This window comes from Loxodonta africana, chromosome 25 (assembly GCF_030014295.1).
Source record: "Loxodonta africana isolate mLoxAfr1 chromosome 25, mLoxAfr1.hap2, whole genome shotgun sequence".
Lineage (NCBI taxonomy): Eukaryota > Metazoa > Chordata > Mammalia > Proboscidea > Elephantidae > Loxodonta > Loxodonta africana.
Window position 1 is genome coordinate 42,062,330 of NC_087366.1, and position 22,778 is coordinate 42,085,107.

Genomic DNA, 22,778 nt, shown 5'->3' on the forward strand with positions numbered 1-22,778 from the left:
TTTTGAGTCATGGCAACTGCATGCATGTCATAGTAGAACTGCGCTACATGAAGTTTTCAATGGCTGATTTTTTCAGAACTAAATTTTCCGGCCTTTCTTCTAAGGCACCTCTAGGTGAACTTGAACCTCTAACCTTTCAGTTAGCAGCTGAGCACATTAATCATTTGCACCACTCAGGGACTCCCAATTTCATATTAGTACATTCTTTTTAATGACTTTGTACTATTCCATTTATTTTCTCATTTCTCTATTTATAAACCTTTTAATTTACAGCATTATTTTTTTAAAAAAATTGTAATGAATAAATGTATACAACTCTCGCAATGCATATTTGTACAATAAATTCCTAAATGTTTACCTACTGGATCAAAACCAATATCAGACTTATTCGTGATGCCCCCTCTTCCCCTTTGCTCCTCATCTAATCAATACTAAGTTTTGAGGGTTTCCTCAAATGTGTCCCATTGAATCCCATTCCACTGGCTAAACTCCAGCCTGCAATAATCTCTTGCTTTTATTATAATACCCCCTAACAAATTTGATTCCTCCTTGTCCATCTTACCCTGTTACAGTACACTTGCCAAGCCAATGAACCTCATTCCTAATGACCTGTAGTCTTCAGGAAAAGATTGGATCATGTTCAATATCATGATTATTAACTAATGTGAAGGTTCCATATATTTTAAAAGATTTAAAATTTTTAAATGTATCTAATATTTTAAAATATGTCAATATCTAAAATATATTTGAACAATATTCTGTATTTCTTCTCCATATTAGATGAGGCAGTATTAACTGCATATTTTTCATGATTAAGCCAAAGCTCTCCTTCTTAGGTCTCAGACATTTAAATTCTTCCATGAAGATGAATGCTGACCAAATTGTTATTCTCTTACAGCAGAATACTAAAGATAGCCTTTAATGGCTGATATGACACTTTCTAGTTTTTCAAAGAAATACCAGCTTATAAAGTGAGATTATGATTAACACTTCTAAAATTAAATTTTTTTAATGCAGTTCCGATAAAATGAAACCAAAGGGTCCTTTTATTTTTTTTTAAATAATTTTTATTATGCTTTAAGTGAAAGTTTACAAATCAAGTCAGTCTCTCACACAAAAACCCATATACACCTTGCTACACACTCCCAATTACTCTCCCCCTAATGAAACAGCCTGCTCTCTCCCTCCACTCTCTCTTTTCATGTCCTTTTTGCCAGCTTCTAACCCCCTCCACCCTCTCATCTCCCCTCCAGGCGGGAGATACCAACATAGTCTCAAGTGTCCACCTGATCCAAGAAGCTCACTCCTCACCAGCATCCCTCTCCAACACATTGTCCAGTCCAATCCCTGTCTGAAGAGTTGGCTTTGGGAATGGTTCCTGTCCTGGGGCAACAGAAGATCTGGGGGCCATGACCACCAGGGTCCTTCTAGTCTCAGTCAGACCATTAAGTCTGGTCTTATGAGAATTTGGGGTCTGCATCCCACTGCTCTCCTGCTCCCTCGGAGTTTTCTGTTGTGTTCCCTGTCAGGGCAGTCATTGGTTGTAGCCAGGCACCATCTAATTCTTCTGGTATCAGTATGATGTAGTCGCTGGTTCATGTGGCCTTTTCTGTCTCTTGGGATCGTAATCACCTTGTGTCCTTGGTGTTCTTCATTCTCCTTTGATCCAGGTGGGTTGAGACCAATTGATGCATCTTAGATGGCTGCTTGCTAGCGTTTAAGACCCCAGACACCACTCTTCAAAGCGGGATGCAGAATGTTTTCTTAATAGATTTTATTACGCCAATTGACTTAGATGTCCCCTGAAACCATGGTCCCCAGACCCCTGCCCCTGCTACACTGGCCTTCAAAGCATTCAGTTTATTCAGGAAACTCTTTGCTTTTGGTTTAGTCCATTTGTGCTGACCTCCCCTGTATTGTGTGCTGTCTTTCCCTTCACCTAAAGTAGTTCTTATCTACCATCTAATTAATGAAATACTCTTCTCCCACCCTCCCTCCCTCCCCCCTCTCGTAACCACAAAAGAATGTTTTCTTCTCAGTTGAAACTATTTCTCAAGTTCTTATAATAGTGGTGTTATACAATATTTGTCTTTTTGCAACTAATTTCACTCAGCATAATGCCTTCCAGGTTCCTCCATGTTATGAAATGTTTCACAGATTCCTCACTGTTCTTTATCGATACGTAGTATTCCATTGTGTGAATATACCATGATTTATTTATCCATTCATCCATTGATGGGCACCTTGGTTGCTTCCATCTTTTTGCTATTGTAAACAGTGCTGCGATAAACATGCGTGTGCATATGTCTGTTTGTGTAAAGGCTCTTATTTCTCTAGGATATATTCCAAGAAGTGGGATAGCTGGATCATATGGTAGTTCTATTTCTAACTTTTTAAAAAAGTGCCAAATCACTTTCCAAAGTGGTTCTACTATTTGACATTCCCACCAGCAGTGTAGAAGTGTTCCAATCTCTCCACAGCCTCTCCAACATTTATTATTTTGTGTTTTTTGGATTAATGCCAGCCTTGTTGGAGTGAGATGAAATCTCATTGTAGTTTTAATCTGCGTTTCTCTAGTGGCTAATGATCGCGAAACATTTCCTCATGTATCTGTTAGCTACCTGAATGTCTTCTTTAGTGAAGTGTCTATTCATATCTTTTGCCCATTTTTTAATTGGGTTATTTGTCTTTTTGTAGTTGAGTTTTTGCAGTATCACGTAGATTTTAGAGATCAGGTGCTGATCAGAAATGTCCTAGCTAAAAACTTTTTCCCAGTCTGTAGGTAGTCTTTTTACTCTTTTGGTGAAGTCTTTGGATGAGCATAAGTGTTTGATTTTTAGGAGCTCCCAGTTATCTAGTTTTTCTTCTACATTCTTTTTAATGCTTTCTATACTGTTTATGCCATGTATTAGGGCTGGGTTTTTTTTAAATGTTGTCCCTATTTTTTCTTCCATGACCTTTATCATTTTAGATTTTATATTTAGGTCTTTGATCCATTTTGAGTTAGTTTTTGTGCATGGAGTGAGGTATGGGTCTTGTTTCATTTTTTTGCAGATGAATATCCAGTTATGCCAGCACCATTTGTTAAAAAGACTGTCTTTTCCCCCTTTAACTGTTTTGGGGCCTTTGTTGAGTATCAACTGCTCATATGTGGATGGATTTATGTCTGGATTCTCGATTCTGTTCCATTGGTCCATGTATCTGTTGTTGTACCAGTACCAGGCTGTTTTGACTACTGTGGCGGTATAATAGGTTCTAAAATCAAGTAAAGTAAGGCCTCCCACTTTGTTCTTCTTTTTCAGTAATACCTTATTTATCCGGGGCCTCTTTCAAAGGGTCCTTTTTTTTTATAGGTAGTTAGGAAATACTAACATGTTGATTCAGAGGGAAATACTCATGACAATATATTTACTCAGAATTACGAAGATATCTGGTTACTGTCTAAAATCTGTCAGTCTATTGCTCTTTGCTTGACATGTTTTGACCAGGTGTTACTTGGGCATTTGGACCATTAGGGATTAGAATTGAGGGAGTGTGTCCATGTAGGATGTCTCTGATTACCTGTTTCTACTTTGAAGATAAGCAACACTTCTTAGGCATAAATCCAGGTCACAGAGGAGAGCATTGGTCTAACTATCCCTTTCTCTGTTGTAAATGAATAAAATCTTAGTGAGATTTTCATGAAGCATGTTACCTGTGAGAGAATTATCAATCCCAGATGGCAAATGGATCTCATCTCATGTACTAAACTAATAGATTGATAGTGGCTTCTTGGTCCCCTATTTTGAGGATACTTTTGGGGCATTACCCAGACTCTTGAGTTTTAAAGAGCACTGTATGTTATACATAAGGTCACTATGAGTTGGAGCCAACTCAGTGGCACCTAACCACAACAACATGAGTCATTATTGATGGCTGCCATGAGAAAAGGAGGCCTGGTGGCACAGTGTTGGTGGTATGAACCCACCAGCCACTCCACAGGAGACAGATGTGGCAGTCTGCTTCCATAAAGATTTATAGTCTTGGAAACCCTACAGGGTTGCTATGAGTTGGAATCAACTTGACAGCAGTGGGTTTGGTTTGATTTGGCCATGAGATAGGTAGAGTGGAGTGGTATCATATGTTTTTCCTCCAATATTTCTGATTTTTTATGACAAATAATTGTTGGCGTGTTTTTAGAATTTTATACATACATATGGTAAATATATATGACATTCATAGAGTTTTATTATTGTATATTCAAGGAAAGCCTACCTAAATAATATTATGGGAAGTTTTTAGTTTGTTTTTAGGTGGCTTTGAAAGCTTCAATAATGAAATGTTTTAGGAGAGCCAAAGAGGAAGGTTATAATACACACCAAAGGTTTTAATACATACCAAACAGCTCTGAGAAAATTTTCAAAAATGTTTTTGTTTAATTAAACAAAGATTTACGCTTATTTGGTGCTTCAAACATCAAGCAAAGTTCCTGCTTTCTTTGACTTTGCTATTCCCACCCATTTCCCAAGTTGAAATTTAGTAGACACTCTTGACTTTCTAGTTCCTTTGATTCTTTTCTCTATATCATCTCTTGCATCTACCTTCCTACTTTGATCTATGTCCATATCCCCCTCTGCTGTTATCATAATAATGCCTCCAGCCTCTACTCTCTCTTATTCATCTTCTAGCTACAAGAGATATCTTTCAGGTGTTGAGGGCTTTGTGTAAAAGTCTCCATTGGCTTCATAGCGTTGTTTAAGTCTTCTATGTTTTTACTGATATTCTGTCAGTTACTGAAAGAATGTTGAAATCTCTAGCTATAATTGTTTGTCTTCTTTTTCTTATTGTTTTGTCTATTTTTCTTTTCGGTTTTGTCACTTTTTGCTTTATGTTTTTTGAGGCTCTGTTTTGGGTGCTCGTATAGTTAGAACTGTCATGTCTTCTTGTTGAACTGATTCTTTTATCATTATGTAGTATGTCTTTTTTTTTCCTGGTATTATTGTTTGTTCTAAAGTCTAATTTTCTTGCCACTTAAGCTTTATTGTGATTAGTGTTTGCATGATGTATCTTTTTTCATCCTTTTGTTTGTATTTTAAGTAGGTTTTTTCTAGAGTGTCTTGCATTTTTATCTAGACTGATAATCCCTGCCTTTAATTGGAGTGTTTAGACCATTTACATTTCATGTAATGATCAATATGATCGGATGTAATTCACCATCTTGATAATTTGTTTTTTAATTTTCCTGTCTATTTTTTCTCCCCTTTTTTCTTCTTACCTACCTTCTCAAAGATTATTTGAGTATTTTTGAGTATGCTATTTCATTTCCACCCCTGACTTATGAGCTATACCTCATTTTTTTTTTTATGATTGTTCTAGGGTTTACATTGTACCTCTTTAATTTATCACAGCCTATCTTTAAAAATATATTTAAATAATTTCTTTTATTTAAGTAATTCACACATAATGTCAGTACTTTGTAACAGTATGCTTCCATTCTCTTTCCTGGTGTCTTCTGTGCTATGGTTGTCATATATTTCACTTCTAAATATATTATAACAAACACAACAATAATTTTGCTTTAAACAGTCAATTCTAGGGGTCAAAAATCCAAAATGGGTCTCTCTGGGATAATATTAAGGTGTCAGTAGGGCTGCATTCCTTCTGGAGGCTTCAGGAGAGAATCTGTTTCCTTGCCTTTACCAGACTGTAAATGCCTCCCCTAATCCTTGGCTCATGGTTTCCTTCCATCTTCAAAGCCAACAGTGGGTGGTCAAGTTTTTCTTATGCTGCATCACTCTGACACTGACTCACCTGCCTCTTTCACTACTACGAACTCTTGTGATTACATTGGGCCTACCCAGATAATCTAGGATGATCGTCTCATCCCAAAGTTAGGCTATTAACAACTTTTTTTTTTTTTCTAAATTTTATTCATTTTATTATTGTTGTTGAGAATATATATGTAATCAATCTCACTGAATTGTCCATGTAGAAACTATTGACTTGGTATATGTGTCAAGTTGTGCAGCCATTCTCACCCTCCTTTTCTGAGTTGTTCCTCGTTAACATAAACTCACTGCCACCGAAGGTTCCTATCTAATCTTTCAAGTTGCTATTGTCAGTTTGATCCCGTATAGGTAATTCTTAAAAAAAAACATAATGCTCAAGGCAGACCTTTTTTGTTAGTTAAGCTATCGTTTAGTTTTAAGATGACTTCAGGGGTTACTTTTGGTTTAAGATTTAAAAATTATCTCAAGGCAATAGTTTCAGGGGTTCATCTACCCTCAATGGCTCCAGAAAGCCTAGAGGCTATGAAAATTTGAAATTCTGTTCAGCATTTTCCCCTTTTTGATCAGGATTCTTCTATGGAATCTTTGATCAAAATGTTCAGTAATGCTAGCCGGTTACCATCCAGTTCTTCTGGTCTCATGACAAAGGAGGCGTTTTTTCATAGAGGCAATTAGCCACACATTCCATACCTTCCCCCTATTCCTGACTCTCCTTCTTCCTCTGTTGGTCCAGGTGAATAGAGACGATTGTTGTGCCTTGGATGGCTGCTTGCAAGCTTTTAAGACTGCAGCCACTATGCCGTGAAGTGAGAGGTAGAACAGAAACACTAAACACATTATTAAGCTGGTTAACTGGAATGTCCCATAAAACCATGACCCTAAATCATCAAACCAAGGAATCAGTTTCTTGGTGTTTGGTTGTACATAAGCAGCCTAAGCAGCTATTCTTTTTGTGTGTGTGTGTGTAAATATTATCTATTATACAACTTTTGCCAGTTTAACTTTCTACAGGTGCACAGCTTATTGACAGCAATTAAAATAATCGGATGTACAACCATACCCTTAATGAATGTGATTTTTCCCTCACTGTTAGCCTCCCATTCCCCCCCCTCCAGTCCCGGGTAACCACTAATAAATTTTGGTCTATACATTTGCCTTTTCTTGTCTTTTTATATAAGTGAGGTCATATAGTATTTGTCCATTAGTGGTTGGCTTATTTTGCTCAGCATAATATCTTCAGCTCCACCCATACTGTAGCAGGTATCAAGACTTCATTTTTCCTGCTGGCTGAGTAGTATTCCATTGTATGTATGTACAACATTTTGTTTATCTGTTCATCTTGATGGACATTTAGGTTGTTTCCACCTTTTGGCTGTTATGAATAGTGCTGCAGTGGACATTGATATACAAGTGTCTTTTTGAATCTCTGCTTTCAAGTCTTTTAGGTATATACCTAGGAGTAGGATTGCTAGGTCGTATGGTAGTTCTATATTAAGAGCTTTAATTCTATCTGATACCTTAATTTCACCTTCCATGTGACATAACATATTCACAGGTTCTGGAGATCCAGAAGTGGACATCTTTGGAGGGCCAGTATTCTGCCTACCACAAAGCCTGTGGTAATTCTTATTTTTGTACCTCTGTAAAAAATGTGCTTTTGTCCCTTTTTTCCTTTCCTCTCTCTTGCTTTTAAAATCTTTTTCTTTTTCACTAGTTTTTAGAAATGTAATTATGCTGCACATTGTGTATATGTATGCATGTTTATCCTGTTTGGGGTTATTTGATCTCTTGGATCTCCAAGTTTATAGTTTTTATCAAATTTGTGATTACAGCAGGGGGGTATGTTTAGGCCTCGTTAATCAAGTCCGGAAGTAGAAGCCTCTTTTCATTGGTTTAGAGTGAATGCTGTTGAATCTCCTTTGCTTTGCTTGTTGTAGTATCACACCGTAAGAGACTGGACCTGCCTGTGCGCACAGCTTTCTTGTCAGATATTTTCCATTGTATTTCCCATCTTGTCTCTTTTATATTCTTCCCTCTTGACACTGTCTGGGTGGCACAAACTTGACTGCTATCCAAATGATTGATGATTCAAACCCACTTAGAGGCTTCTCAGAAGAAAGGCCTGGCAATCTCCTTCCACAAAAATTACAGCTAAGAAAACCCTATGAAGCAATTCTACTCTGTAACACATGGGGTCGCCATGACTCTGCAACAGGTTTGGTTTGGCTTTCTGGGCACTCTGGACCACAGAATGAGTTCAAACTTTTGCACCTTTGTTCCTGCTTTTTGTTGTTTAAATGCTGTCCTCAGTCTCCACCTCTTTTTTTTGTACCTGACAAAGACTTATTCATCATTTTAATCCCAGCAAAAAATATATTGCCTTTGTGTTTTCCTTATTGACTTCTCTCTCCATAGGTAGATGAATGTTTCATTTACCTGTGCTCATAACTGACTTGCAAGTGTGGCTTTGGAGACAGACTGCATGAGTGTGAATCTTGTCTGTTTCACTTAATTGTTCTGATATTTTAGGCAAGTTATTTAACTGCTAATTTCATCATTATAAGATAGAAATAACAATAATATCTTTCTTACAGTGTTTTATTATTTTACTATTATTTATTATTTTATTATTGTGAGTTAATGTATCTAAATAATCAGAATGGCGGTATAAGTCCTATCTATATTAACATTCCCATTAGGAATATCTCTATAACATTTACATTGCTGCATGATTATTTATGTGTCTGTCTCTTTCAATCTTGCGTATTACTCTTGAAGGGAAAGACTATATTATATTTATCTACACGTGAACCCCAACAAAGTATCTGAAGCTTACTAGCGGAACACACAAATGTTGGTCGAAGTATCGTAACATTAAATTATGTGGCTTTTATTTCTCAGATTGGGATACCCTAACTATTTTCCTGTATTTCAAGCATTGTATTGGCATGTGAAATTACAGAAGAAAAACAGATCAGGAGAGATTTTTGGTTTCATATTTTTATTCTAAGCCATTTTGGGTTTTGATATTTTGAATCCACATGATGAAATTGATTTGTATCTCATTTAATATTGAGATTTCTGTCTTAAAACATGCATTTACAGATTTTTAGTTAAAGATTCATTGAGATTTCTATATTATTTGAAGATTCCTGATTTAAGTTCATCTTGGAATTGCCAAGTGGGTATAGTTCATTCAAGGAGTCCTGGTGGTGCAGTGGTTAAGCACTCGGTTGCTAAATGAAAGGTCGATGGCTCAAACTTACCAGCTGCTCCATGGGAAAAAGAAAGATGTGGCAGTCAACTTCCATAAAGATTAAATCCTTTGCTGTTGGGTCAGTTCCGTCTTATAGCAACCCTATAGGACAGAGAAGAACTGCCCCATAGAGTTTCCAAAGAGTGGCTGGCTGGTCGATTCGAACTGCCAGCCTTTTTGGTTAGCAGCCAAGCTATTAACCACTATTCCACCAGGTCTTGGAAGCCCTACGGGTAGTTCTACTCTGTCCCATAAAATCTCTAGGAGCCAGAATTAATTCAACAGCAGTAGGTTTGATTTTTGTTTTGTTTTGTTTTATACTTGACTTATCTTCTTCAATAGATAGTCATTACTTGGGAAAGAAAAGGGAAAGGAATTGGCCCTAGGTATACCTTTATTTTCATGCTATATTAGTGAAAATCCATGAAAGATTTGCTGACTCTACAACTGGAGTTTTATATAGCCTGTGGGTATGATTTAATATAAGAACGTGGGTGGAAAAAACAATCTTGCAATTGGAAATCAACAGGTTTTTTACACTGTTGTTGTTAGTTCCCATCAAGTCGGCTCCAGCTCATGTCATATAACAGAATGAAATTGTCCATTCCTGCACCATATTCATCATCATTGGTATATTTGAGTCGATTATTGTGGCTGTTGTATCATTCCATCTTACAGAGGGTTTTCCTCATTTTCACTGCCACTTTACTTTACCAGACATGATGGCCTTTTCCTGATGCCATGTCCCGAGTAAGGGAGGACCACGTATGGACTGTGAAACTCATGTATGTGCATCCTGTGTCTACATATAATTTCCACCTGGGTTTAAAAATAATTTAAAAAAATAAATAAATAACTGAGGGTCACTTCAGTGAGCACATCAGGGTGGGTGGTTATAGCTCATGTCTTCCTTGTATTTTAGGTTTGTCTAGAAACCATGTGTATCAAACTTTTGAAGTATGCATCATTTACTATTGTGTGTGTGTTGCTTGAGTTTAATAGCAAGCACATATATGTTATGTAATATGCACATATATTTCTAGGAACGCAAATGCAAATTTACGCACAAATTTCAAGTAGCCATCAGTATGAATGAAAAGGTGGCTGTGAATTATTGCAGAGGTTCAGTTGTAATTTTATACTCCATAGGTAGTGGCTTTCTTGCTCCCAAGAGCCTGCCACAGCATTTGTTTTATTGGCGCTAAGAACATTTGCAGCATCAAGGAGGGAATGTGCTAGGGCTTAGCTACTTCTTTTGCTATCTAGGGAAAGAAATTCTGAGACTCGTGCCTTGTCTAACATGTATAAACCAGCTAAACTTGCTTGACCTTTCAGTTCATTGTCAAAAGGAGCAGTGTCTCAAAGACCTCAAAACTAAAGCAGTATATCTGCAATTAAATGACAACTTTAAATGACTCAGAAGAAAGGCACTACATCTGTCTGAAAAATAACCCGTACTGGCTGCACTTAAAAGCAACTGAAATGCACATTCATGGCTAATTATAAACAAAAACTAGTTAACACTTTAAATAAAAGGGAAAAATAGCAAAAAGATTTAGAGCCTAGACAAGCAGATGAAAGGGTTCTAAGTTGCTTTCCATCTGATATTACTCAAATGCAACTCTGTCTCCAATTACCTGGGAATATGTGGTATTCCCTTATGAAAGCTCAAGATCAGAAAGGGCGTCCGTTCCATGCCTCTGCTTACTCACAGTCATTTGGAACACGTTCAGCAGAAATATTTCACATTGCAAAAGAGTCTGGAGCCAGACAGCGACTACAGCCACTAATCACTGGGTCAAAATACTAACTTAGTAGGACAACAACCCCCAGAAAATATTTGCGGAGGCAAAGATTTGTGGGAGGAAATATTAATGCTATTGGAGAAGACATCACCGAAAGCCAAAGTGCTAAAAAAAAAAAAAACTTAAAATACCAATCCAGTGGTATGTGCGATAGAATCAAACCTGAAAAGTAATGTTATATCCCAGCCCTGAAATAAACAGATGAAAAGTAATGGAGGGAGGGAGGCAGAGAAGGAGGAAGGACCCTCCTAAGAAGGTCAGTACTCTTTTATCATATGGTTTCAACCACAGGCTTTCAATGCTTCAAATTCCAAATCACTAGCACTTGAGATGGTGGGGGTGCAGGGGCATTACTGTAATAACAGTTGCGGTATTCTGATCCATATCTAAGGCCCAGTTTGCCCCAGAGATTCAGCAACTTCTGTTTCCAGTGTGTTCAATCTCAGAACATTTTCTTGGCAGTGGGTCTCAAACATCTAGATATGAATGGGTTACCCATAGACATTTGGAATTAGTATGTTTATAGAGGAACTTTGCAAATTTTGGATTTCAGTAGGCTCTCCCTAAACTTACCAAAGGCATTCCCTTCTTCAGCAATTTCATTTATAGCTCAAAAAAGGCTCCCCTCCCCAAATGGGGCAGGGAGGGAGACTAAGAAGCCACTAGCCTGCTTATGTTACGGGCATTGAGAGCTCTCCATTACAGCCTATTAAAACTACTAAAATTTAATAAATTTAAAATTTAAAAAACTACACAAATTTAGTAGAAAAAATATGTATATATTAGAGTTATTTCCTGATTTTTTTAAGATCTTTTGATTCTACCATGGTATCTCTTGGCCAATAATTTCTCTGTAGTTGATAAAAAGAGGCACCCTTATTTTAAGAATGTGTACATTTAATTCTCCTTCTGGATTCTATCTATAGAGGAATTAAAAGGAAGATATGTGGTACCTGTAGAATGGAAAACTTAAAAAAAAAAAAAGATCTTATTTGGTTTATTTAATAGACTAAACCCCTCTAGATATCTGGGTGAACAGAATTTTGGATTGAGCCACGATGCTAGACAGCCGTGGGTCCTCACCCAATTCCCCATAGGAACTAGCTCACAGACTACAGTGGAGGACTTGGCATTTTAGAAGCAATGCCTTCCCATCCTTTTTTGTGGTAATGATGATGTGGCCTGGGCAGGAAGGACAGAAGGGTACTACCATGTACCAGGTGGTTTATACGATACCATTTTAATCATCAAACAACTTGAATGAGAGGAAAACATTGCTTAGTTTTAATGATGAAGAAACTGAAGTTCAAAGTTATTAAAATCTAGCGTAACTTAGTGGCAAAGGTAGACTTCAAACCCCAGCCTACTTAACCCTAAAACTCATAAATAAGAGATGAAGTTGTCAGAACACCTTGCAAAGGAAATGTAGCTTTTATGGGTGAGGTGTGGGAGAGGCACTTGTGCCCAGAGATCTGAGTTGGGAGGTCCTCGGGCAGCGGTGTAGATCGGAGTCATACAAACACTTCTGTAAGAGGTGGTCAAGGCTTCTTGAGAGACTGTAGTGGAGGGACCTCAAGTGATCTGATGACGGTCACTACAAACTAACCTTTTGCTTGTTTGTCTATTTTAAATGCTTTCTAGACTTTCTATGGTTATCTTTATTGTGAATGATTAGAAGGGTGCCATTATTATTTTAAAAAAGAAATGAACTATGTGTTTCACAGAATGGAAAATTAGTCATACTTGAAGGAGAACAGTTTTAACTTAGCGTACATTATTTTAAAGTCCATTGTAGGGAACCGCTACTAAAAGTAACACAAAACCACCTATGCCATTAGAAATTCACTGAAAATCATTTTTATATTTCTGAAAAAGAGGCCAGGGAATACAATGCTAACAATAAGGTGTTGATGTTAAGTAGGAAATTATTTTATTTTCTGTCACCTTCAGCAAAACGATACATGAAAGTCCATGCATTGAACACTAGTGGCACTCAGTCTATCACGATTGTTACTCAAACTGAAGAAACACAGTTGGCCTTAGAATCTGGTCATGGCATGGGATAGCTTGGGTGCTCCCTAAATGAACGGTCAAGTTCTTATTTTATTCTTCAAAGTTATCTGAATTTTCACGAATTAAATTTTCATTTTATTTTGGTAGACTTTTCCTAACAAAAGCAGCTTTTAAATCAGAGTTTTAGTGAAAGTAACTAAATTCTGCATTTGTCACTAGGTTAGTGTCAAAACTTTGTTTAAAAGAATTGTGACCACAAAAAGGTGACGGTGCATGTATAAAAGCAACATGCTGGGAAGTGGTGTCTCAGCATCCCCGGTAAATGGAACTGCGCCCCAACTTTTCAGAAGGTTTCCTCTAAGACCGCCTCACAAAGGGAAAATCTGTTCAGTTCGTTGAATTGTTGACTCTACATTAAGAATTGAAATGTGTACTTTAATGCGGCCTCTTTGATCTCTCATTTAACTGTTTATCAAGGCTGATTATAGTTTGAATACACAAACCCCCTTAGCTTCAAAATCATGAAATAATAATGGATAATATAGCATATTTATAATATCCTCTGCTACCCCAGTTTGGTTTTTTGATTGTAATATGGCTACTAGGCTTGGTCAGAAGGTCTGTTTTTATGTCTTCTTGCTTTATAAGAACGATTCTGCTACCACAGTGTTTTAAAGTGTTTTATCAAACTTGCTCATGTAATAAAGCAAGACCTCTGATGGTGCACACCAAAAGGAATCATTATAAGCAAGTGAAATTCACTTTATTCTGCTCATGACATTTTAGGGGCTTTGCTTTCCCCAAAACTGTAACTGTGTCCTTTCTTACCTGTATATATTGTTGAAACAATAAAATGGCAGTTGACTTGTTCAATTAAACTTACAATTAGGAATTCTATAACCCTAAAATTTTCAAGAGCTTCAAGTCCAACATTTTCAAAGGATAATAACAGTTATCTTTGTTGTTGTTAAGCCCTTGGTGTCAAGTCAATTCTTATGGCAACCCTATGTATACAGAGTAGAACTGCACTCAGTAGGGTTTTCAAGGCTGTGGCCTTTCAGAGGCAGATCACAGCCCGATCTTCTAAGGTGCCTCTGGGTGCGTTCCAACCTCCAACCTTTCAGCTAGTGGTTGAGGGCCTAACCATTAGTGCCACCCAGGGATTACAATATTTATCTGGGGCTGCTAACTGTTAGTATTACTAAGTATGAAGTATTAGTAGGTAAGAATACTAAGTATTTTGTATGTGTTAACGTGTACAAAATGTCAGAAATAGAACCCAGATCTCCGACACCTCAATCTAGTGTGTTTTAAATTTCTTAAATCATTTATGTGATTCTTCTAAAACAGTCTAGAAATTCTTCTTCAAATCTCAGTCTGAATCTCTGTATTTTTCAGAAAAAAAAAAAAAAAAAGCCATGTGAGAGCAATTATAAGAATGTCCTTACTGAAAATGGTATGCATTATAGTGCTTTTTTGTTTTCGCTTAAACAAACTTTATGTGTTTCTACAATTGCTTCTGGAAGTAAATCACTTTTATGCTAGGCAGCCCAGAGCAAATTTTTATAAGACAATATGTTCATGCTGGATCCCTTTCAAAGAAAACTCATGGAACATTTATCCTGTCTTTTAGTATGGCAAACAATTGACCTGTAAGTTTATGTAAACAATCTAAAGTACAAAAAAAGGAAAGGAGGAAAAAAAAAGCCCTCCCTCTCTGCCAGCTCATATGATTCTGTTAAATTCTGGCAATCCTGGCAAAAAGTGGCAGCATGACATTCAGTTATGACTTTGAGGATACTGTACAGACCCTTGAAAAACACTGTCTTGAGGTTGTAAAACTGTAACCAGCCCAAGATGTATTATTGTGTTTTAAGTAGTGATAGAGACACTTTGACAATTCCCAAGGGACAATGGGTTTTATTTTGTGCATAGTTCTAGTTTTTTGTAATCAGTTTTCCCAGCTCCACTCTGTCTTCTAGTTTCTCCAAATGGCCACAAGTGTGACCCAAAGGGAAAAGATTATAAAAAGTCAACTTTTTTTTCTTTCACTAGTTCCCAAATTTTCTTAATTAATTTTTTTCTCTTTTTTGGTCCTGTAACTCAGTGGTTTTCAAACTGTGGATCACAAACTATTATTGAGGCATGAAATCAGTTTAGTGGTTCACAACTAACATTTTTTAAAAATCTAAGAGAATAGGCTAAATATATTAGAGACACTGTACAAAGTAAGAGTGTTTGGAGTGATACACAAAGTACTAAGATGCTTACTGGTCAAAAAAGTTTGAAAGTCACACCATATTTATGTTTTGTGATGAAATTCCTATGTTATTTTTTAAAAGTGTGAAAAAGTTAATATAATCCCCTTTCCAGATTTTGCCGTTTAGTTTATGTCAAGTTACTTTTCCTTATGTTTAGACAGAGCGTAGCAAATAAATGGATACACTCTCACCTCCCCTTTCAATTAGTAGGAAATGTTGGTATTTGATCTTATACCGCTGTTGAAATAACCTCTGGATCTACTCTCTGGTAGTATGGCACAGAGAGAGAGAGCATTGTTGAAGAGTTCAAAATTCTGACCATAGCTGAAGAAGGCCACGTACTATTTCTGGCTAACGTTTTGACTGGGTTTTTGTACTTGTAATTGAGTGAATTATTTTCAGCTATTCAATTGTGAGAATTTCTTTAATTCCTTGACACATTCTATGTAAATATAAAATTTGCTAGTGTTTTGGGTTTTTTTTTTCAGGTTAATGTGAATGATTTAAAGAAATTATTTAGAATCTGAAAATTTTAGTTGGTTATGTAATATAGTTTATCTGTGTCAATATAGAGGTATTAATAAAATTTAAATATAGTTTTGTCAATGATATATTTATAACATTTGTAGATATAAAATGTACTTCTGGCTAGAGTACACTAGAATTATTGGTTGTATGCAAATGCTTAAGGATAGCTCAATATTGAGTTTCTCCATATGCCTTAAAATCAATAATGAATATTTAAAAATTTTATTATTTGGATTATATTTTACTTGAAGTAGTATAACTATTTGACATCTATCTCATATAGCCTTCTATTTTCTTGTATTTTCAGCTAAAATTGACCAAGAGTTAGAGGAGAATTCACTGACAGAGACTCATAAATGGTGAGAAAATACTTTAATATACTATTTCTTTTCAAAATAGACTTATAAAGTGCTTGGTATACTTCATCTCAAGGAACCAATTGTTAACTCAATATTTACTTTGAAGCATAAAAGAAAAATAATTCTAATATAATGATGTGCTTTAATTCCATAATGAATTTCTGAATTTTATTTTTATTACTCTGGATGGAGTATCAGTCTCTTAAGTACCAGATTTTTGTGAATAGTTGGCATCTTCTCTTTGGAATAGGATTTAGGACTGCAGAAACAAAATAAAAAGATAGTCAGAAAACTGTTTCTAAAAAAAAGGATAAAATATTTGGTTACAGGAAACTATTGAGTTTCCCCATACAAAAGTAAAGTGCACATAGGAAGCCATGAGCCCCTTGGATGTGCCTTTAGTTCCCGAACGGAGGTGTGCAATCATGGGCAAGCATAGAAAAGTATCTCAGTTATCTCCCTGCTTTTCTGCGTCAGCTTTCTCTTCCTCTCCTTTCTCTCTAAAGGCTAATCTGATTACTCCTGAGGGAAAATTTTGATTAAAGAAGTTTTTTGCTATTTACTTTATGAGGAAATATCCTTTATATTTCTGGACAGGTATCACATATTTTGTATTGATTGGTTTGATATAAAATATTATCCTAGGAAAATTGGTACGATAAAGTTGGGCATTTTCTCTGAAAAGCAAACAATGAGGTCGAGACCATAAATTATAGCAAATAGAATTTCAGTTGCATGAAAAAAATACTGCCTCGTGACAAAATTGTTAGTGAAAGAATCATCTTTTATAATTAAACGGTTAACCATGAAATTCAAAATAAAAAATGCAAGTAATGGGTGATATGAGATGTTTCCCCAATGAAATAACTCTCTACCACTTTCTCAGCAATCCTACATAACCTGGGCAACAATAGGTGGTAGCTCTGCAATTGGTGTAACCCTGGCCCCATGAAATTCTTTTTTTCCCTTTTACTCCATTCATTCCTTCATTCATTTCCACATCCTTCAAGAGCTTTTTCGTTCTAAATCAACCACCAGCCATTATAAATTCTGTCCATTATCAGTCCATATAAAATTCCAGGATTGTTAGTTTCTCTTCCCTGATCCATCCTATACAATCCCAAGATTGATTCCCCAAAACAGTACTTTGTTTATATCAGTTTCACTGGCACTCTGGCCCCATGAATTTTTGAGTCTGAATCCTGCTTGTCGTGTGATGATAGCTCTGTGACCTTGGGCCAGTACCTTAATCTTGCTGGCCCCAGGATAAGAATACTTGCTTTGCAGGTGGGAATTAAGTGAGATGATGCTTGCCAGATGCTTAGCATTTAATACATGATCAATAAATATTAATTACTTTTTTATTTTGACATTGTTATCATAATTGGAGCCCTGGCGGCACAGTAATTGAGAGCTTGGCTGGTAACCAAAAGGTCGGCAGTTGGAATCCACCAGCTGCTCCTTGGAAACTCCATGGGGCAGTTCTACTCTGTCCTGTATGGCCATTATAAGTTAGAATTGACTCGACGGCAATGAGTTTGGTTTTGGGAGGGTTTTTTTTTTTTAAATCATAATTAGAGATTACAGAAAGGTTGTCAATAGAAGTAGAAACCAAAGTTGGACTTGCGCTTTGTTAAAATGATATTTAATATCTTTAGATAAGCTTTGAAATAAGTTAAATGTCATAGAGATTACCAGTTCTTTGAAGTCTGACTAGACCTTATTAGTAAAAATAATCAAAATGGTTCAACATCTTTTTAAAGGGATAACATTTTCCGCTCGTCCTATGTTACTTTATCTGTTTAGAATTTGTCATTTTAAACATTTATGTGTTTCATGAATATCATTCATATATTTAGATTTTTAAAATCCATTAACAATTTGCATATAATATGATTTAACAACTTTGTTCTCTTTATTTCTGACTAATCCCAACTGATTTCTACTCTTGTATGTATATATTTTAAAATTCATATTTGAAGGAAGTAGAATTTATCTTATGCTTATCAACTTAATTCACTAATTTCTTAGTTTTCTTTAATTTCTCATTACCCTTTTTGTTTTTGTTCTTTATCAATGTGACTATGTAATTTATTTGTAGTGTTTCTTGTTAGATTAATCTTTCAAAGCTATACCTTAGCAACGTTATTAGATATATTTACCTGAAAATCTTTGTCCCTCAGGTTTTTTCCTAGTTTTTTGCTTTGTTTTGTTTTGTTTTCTTTGGGTGTCCTTTTTATACCACTGTGAGAGTCATAATCTTTAAATTATTTAATCAATATACGTTTACTGACATACCGATATTTTTAGTGTTACACCTGGTAGCATTGGTAGCCTATTTATTATTTCTTTTTTCCATTTTCTGTTTCTTCCTAATTAATCACATACCCCCTGCCACCCTGTGTATGTTTATCTTCTAGTCTGGTGACATTACTATTTTGAGCAAAATTACTTAAAATGATATTTTCCTTGTAATAAGTCAAAATTAAATAAATTTTCTGATTTGGTAATCATTTGCTCAGTGTTCATTCTTGAGTAGTTTCTTGTATGTCTAAAATACTGGTATGTCTGGAAAAATATCTATGAGTGCTTTCTTGGTGCAGGTATGGGGGTTAGGAACACAGACTTTTTCAGAAGTCTCTAAACATTTCATTTCTCCCTTAACACATAGTGCTTACAGGTTAGAAGTCTGATGCCGGTCTGATTCTCTTTCCTTTGTAGGTATTCTATATTCTCTCTAAGGAAGCCTAGTAATAATTTTATGGTTTTCATTCTCATGATACAGAAATTTTTCTAGGATATGTCTAGGTATGTGTCTGTCTTTGTGTTTAAGAGTTTTAATTTTTAGAAATAGCTAAAGGTTATTTACAGATGCTTGTGATAGCTAAATTGGATTATTAGATGGCTTAAGGATCAAAGAGGAAGGTCATAAAATGATGGAACAGTCTTTTCTATAGGAAAAAAGAAGTTTCCAAAAGGACTTGAGGCAATTTAGCATTCCATAGCTAACCAGAATGCTCCTTAGAAGCGAGGTGGCAAGATTGCTACTTACATACTTTAGACATGTTGTCACAGGGATCAGTCCCTGGAGAAGGACATCATGCTTCATATACTACAGGGTCAGCGGAAAAGAGGAAGACCCTCAATGAGATGGATTGATACAGTGGCTATAACAATGGGTTCAAGCATAACAACAATTGTGAGGATGGCACAGGACTGGGTGGTGTTTCGTTCTGTGGTACATAGGGTTGCTATGAGTTGGAACCAACTCGACAGCACATAACAACAACAAGAAGCTATGATGCTGAACAAGTTTCAGAAGCGCTTTCAGACTAAGACAGACTAGAAAGAATGGCCTGGCAATCTACTTCCAAATCTTAGCCAGTGAAAAAGCCCATGGATCACTGCAGTCTGATCCATAGTCATGGGAACAGCATCTGACTAAGAGTTTTATTCCATTGTACATGAAGTCGCCATGAGCTGGGGCCAAGTCAATGGCATCTAACCACAGCAAACAACATGTATGCTCACCAAGGTTGCTATGAAAGAAGGCAAGATGGAGTGGTAAAATGGGCAAGGACAATTTCCTCTTGTCCCGCTTCTGCCACTCCAGAATTGCAATTGGATAAACCACAAAAAGGAGTCCCTTGGGTGGCACAAAAAGGTTAAGTGCTCAACTACTCGCCAAAAGATTGGCAGTTTGAGCCCACCCAGGGATGCCTCAAAAGGCAGGCCTGGTGATCTGCTTCCAAAAGGTCACAGCCTTGAAAACCATACAGAGCAGTTCTACTCTGCACAATGCGGTTGCCATAAGTCAGAATCAACTGAACAGCAGCCAGCAACAACAAAACCACATAAACTGCCTGGGCCTCAGCTCTCTCTTTTGTAAAGAAGATAGAACCTTGGCCTGCCTTCTGTCCTCTAGAGTTGTGGTGGGAACTGACTAATAACTACATTCCCTTGTTCTTTGTGGAAACCCTGGTGGCGTAGTGGTTAAGTGCTATGGCTGCTAACAAAAGGGTCGGCAGTTCAAATCCGCCAGGCACTCCTTGGAAACTCTATGGGGCAGTTCTACTCTGTCCTATAGGGTCACTGTGAGTCAGAATCGACTTGAAGGCACTGGGTTTGGTTTTGGTTTTGGTTTATTCTTTGTAATATGCAAAGTTTCTTCAAGTATGGCTGGTAAAGAAGCCTTACTAGAAAAACCATTTCATGTGAAAATGTTTTGTGAGGGGTATTACTGTCAAACGTAAGTTATCAGCTGGCTTTGAAAGGAATTAGACTCATTTGTCCCTATACTCAGGTACCTTTCATTAAAAAAAAGAGTTTTGGTTCTTAGTTCATTTAAAATGGATAGGCCAAACTTTTATCAAGAAAATAATTAGAATTCTTTCCTGGAGTAGAATATTGTTTTTCATATCATTTTATGATTTCATAGTTAATTCTAAAAAATCAAAAGAAGCAACGGTTACTATTTTTTGAAGTAAACCAGATCTTTTTCCATATTCCATGTGTTGGCATAACAGCTTTGCATACTAGTTCTATCTGTATCTTCATGCATTTTTGCGATTAATCCGAGAAGTGGGATTTTGAGCTTCTATTTGACATGAACAAAAGTATATAGCATTTGAATAAATAGTTTGCCTGAACACTAATTCTCCCAGAAAGTAAGGCTGCTGAGCAGATGAGTCTTGAACCAAACCCCAAGCCCAAATACAAATGGGATGAATACAGTGTCATTTGCAGATGATTTCCATCGGTAAGCCAAACTATCATACTGTATTACAAAACGGATTTCAGCAGAATGCTGATAAGCTTGGCCATATCCCCACTGTATGTGTTTATTTTAGCTTCTGCTTTTATTTTATTGTTAATTAACATACACAGCTTTCTTCAATTACGGAAAAGTATCACCAGACCAAATATGATTGCTTTTATTTTCCCAGTGTCCATGTCAGCTCACAAGCAGAGGATCTAGAAGTTCTGGGCTTGTCTAATAAATGGCCATCCCTTTATATTTAAATTTGAAGTAAAGAACAATAAGACTGAGTGTTATAAAATTGACTTACACCGTCACACTCCTAAATCATTATTTATAAATAAATAATGGATAACTTCAAATTTTTCTTTGGATTTCTTTTTCCGTGTCTTAAAATTGCACAGGTAAAAATCATATTTTAGGATGAAACTGACTGGTGAGATAAAGAACAGATTTTAGAAACAACATTGGTTTCAACTATTAGTCCCTTTAGCTTCATTAAATTTAATCCTTGAAACAAATAAGGCAGATAGAAATGTCTAAAAGTAAAATTTGAATTATATTACAGCTATTGCATTTAGATAACCTACTCATAACAGTTAATTTAGGTGACTTCCAGGAGAAAGGAAGCCAGGCTGAGAAAGGTATACTACTTGATAAATGCTGTGAGTAATGGAAGATAATTTTGTAGGTACTGCCCTACCATTTTAGGGACTGTCTCATTTTTCTTGAAAGTTTGTGACTTTTCCTAGAGATGAAAACATTTGTTTCAAAGATGCTTTTATTTTTCAACAGGACATAATATGCTACCAAAATCTTCTAATCACAAGTAACACAATAATGAATTTGTTGAATAGAGTACCTATTAATACAATCATACTTACAAAATTAATAAATTGATATGCTTTATTTTGCCATTATGATGTGATGGAGAATTGAGTGTATAATTTTTAAATATACCAAATATACCTTGTATTTCCATTTTTTTTCTGTAAAGAGAATACACTTTTTTAGCCTCTCCTTGTTTTCCTCCTATTTCGCTTTAAATAACAGCAAAGGCAATGGAAACAGTCAGTAATAAAAGGCAAGAAATAGTGGAAGAAAGCACATTGGTGAAAGAACTTCATATCACACATATTAAAAAATAAATACTATTTCTTCATGTTAAAATCGCTTGAGTGTATTTTACCAAAGCCAAGATTGCATAACAAATGAGTTGAAATGGAAAATTAATCTTTCATGCAAAATAAAGACAAAAAAAAAAAAAGGAATGAAAGAAAAGGAATGTTGATTCCAATCAGTTCATATAGTATGTAATTGTTCATTTGTCATGGGAGAGAAACTATTTAATCAGTTCTGAACTGATGCACGCATACTTTATCATGTTTAGTGACTTTTAGAGTGTCAGTTTGTAAAGTGTTTATCCAAGGAATGGACTTCTGGCACATGGATAAAATGAAAAGTGAAATGTTTAGTTCATAATAGGCATATTTTCCAGAATCTTTCTGAGTAACTATCCTGAGCTGAAGAGAAAGACTACAGGTCTGTGTTTATCTGGTGTATGCTGGCAGACAAGGCAGGCTCCAGCCTGGTATTAAAACTGAAGTGACATGGAATGTCTTTGCAAAACCCCCAAACAATTACATCATGCCTTTAACAATATTGATAAAGTAAAACGTTGGAGTTTATTTTCCAATTCGGACTTCTTAGTTAACTACTTCAGGTCCTGCCAGAAGATTTACAGATTCAAGGCCCACAGGAGTGAGGCTTCGTGGGATCATAGGTAGAAAGCTGGATTTCATATCTTTTACTTTCAGGCAATCTGGCAAATTTTAGGTGGAACACATTTCTTTGCTCAGATGGATTTTTTTTTTTGTCCGTGATGGATTTTTTTTTTTGTCCGTGATGGATTTTTTTTTGTCCGTGGCTGCATTATCTAAATTCTTATAAAACCCATTGACTTTCAACAATGGGATATCCTATGACTCCTTTTGCAGATTAGCTGGTCTTCTTTGTCAGTTACAAGAAG

The 22,778-nt window shown here is 36.1% G+C and overlaps 1 protein-coding gene across 1 annotated transcript in view; it reads left to right on the top strand.

The window, feature by feature from the left end:
* FMN2 (formin 2) overlaps positions 1 to 22,778 on the top strand; it is a 410,148-nt gene that overhangs the window by 314,025 nt on the left and 73,345 nt on the right. Inside the window, exon 15 of the mRNA XM_064276718.1 lies at positions 15,939 to 15,990. Coding sequence (XP_064132788.1) covers positions 15,939 to 15,990 — 52 coding nt within the window. The remainder of the gene's footprint in view (positions 1 to 15,938; positions 15,991 to 22,778) is intronic.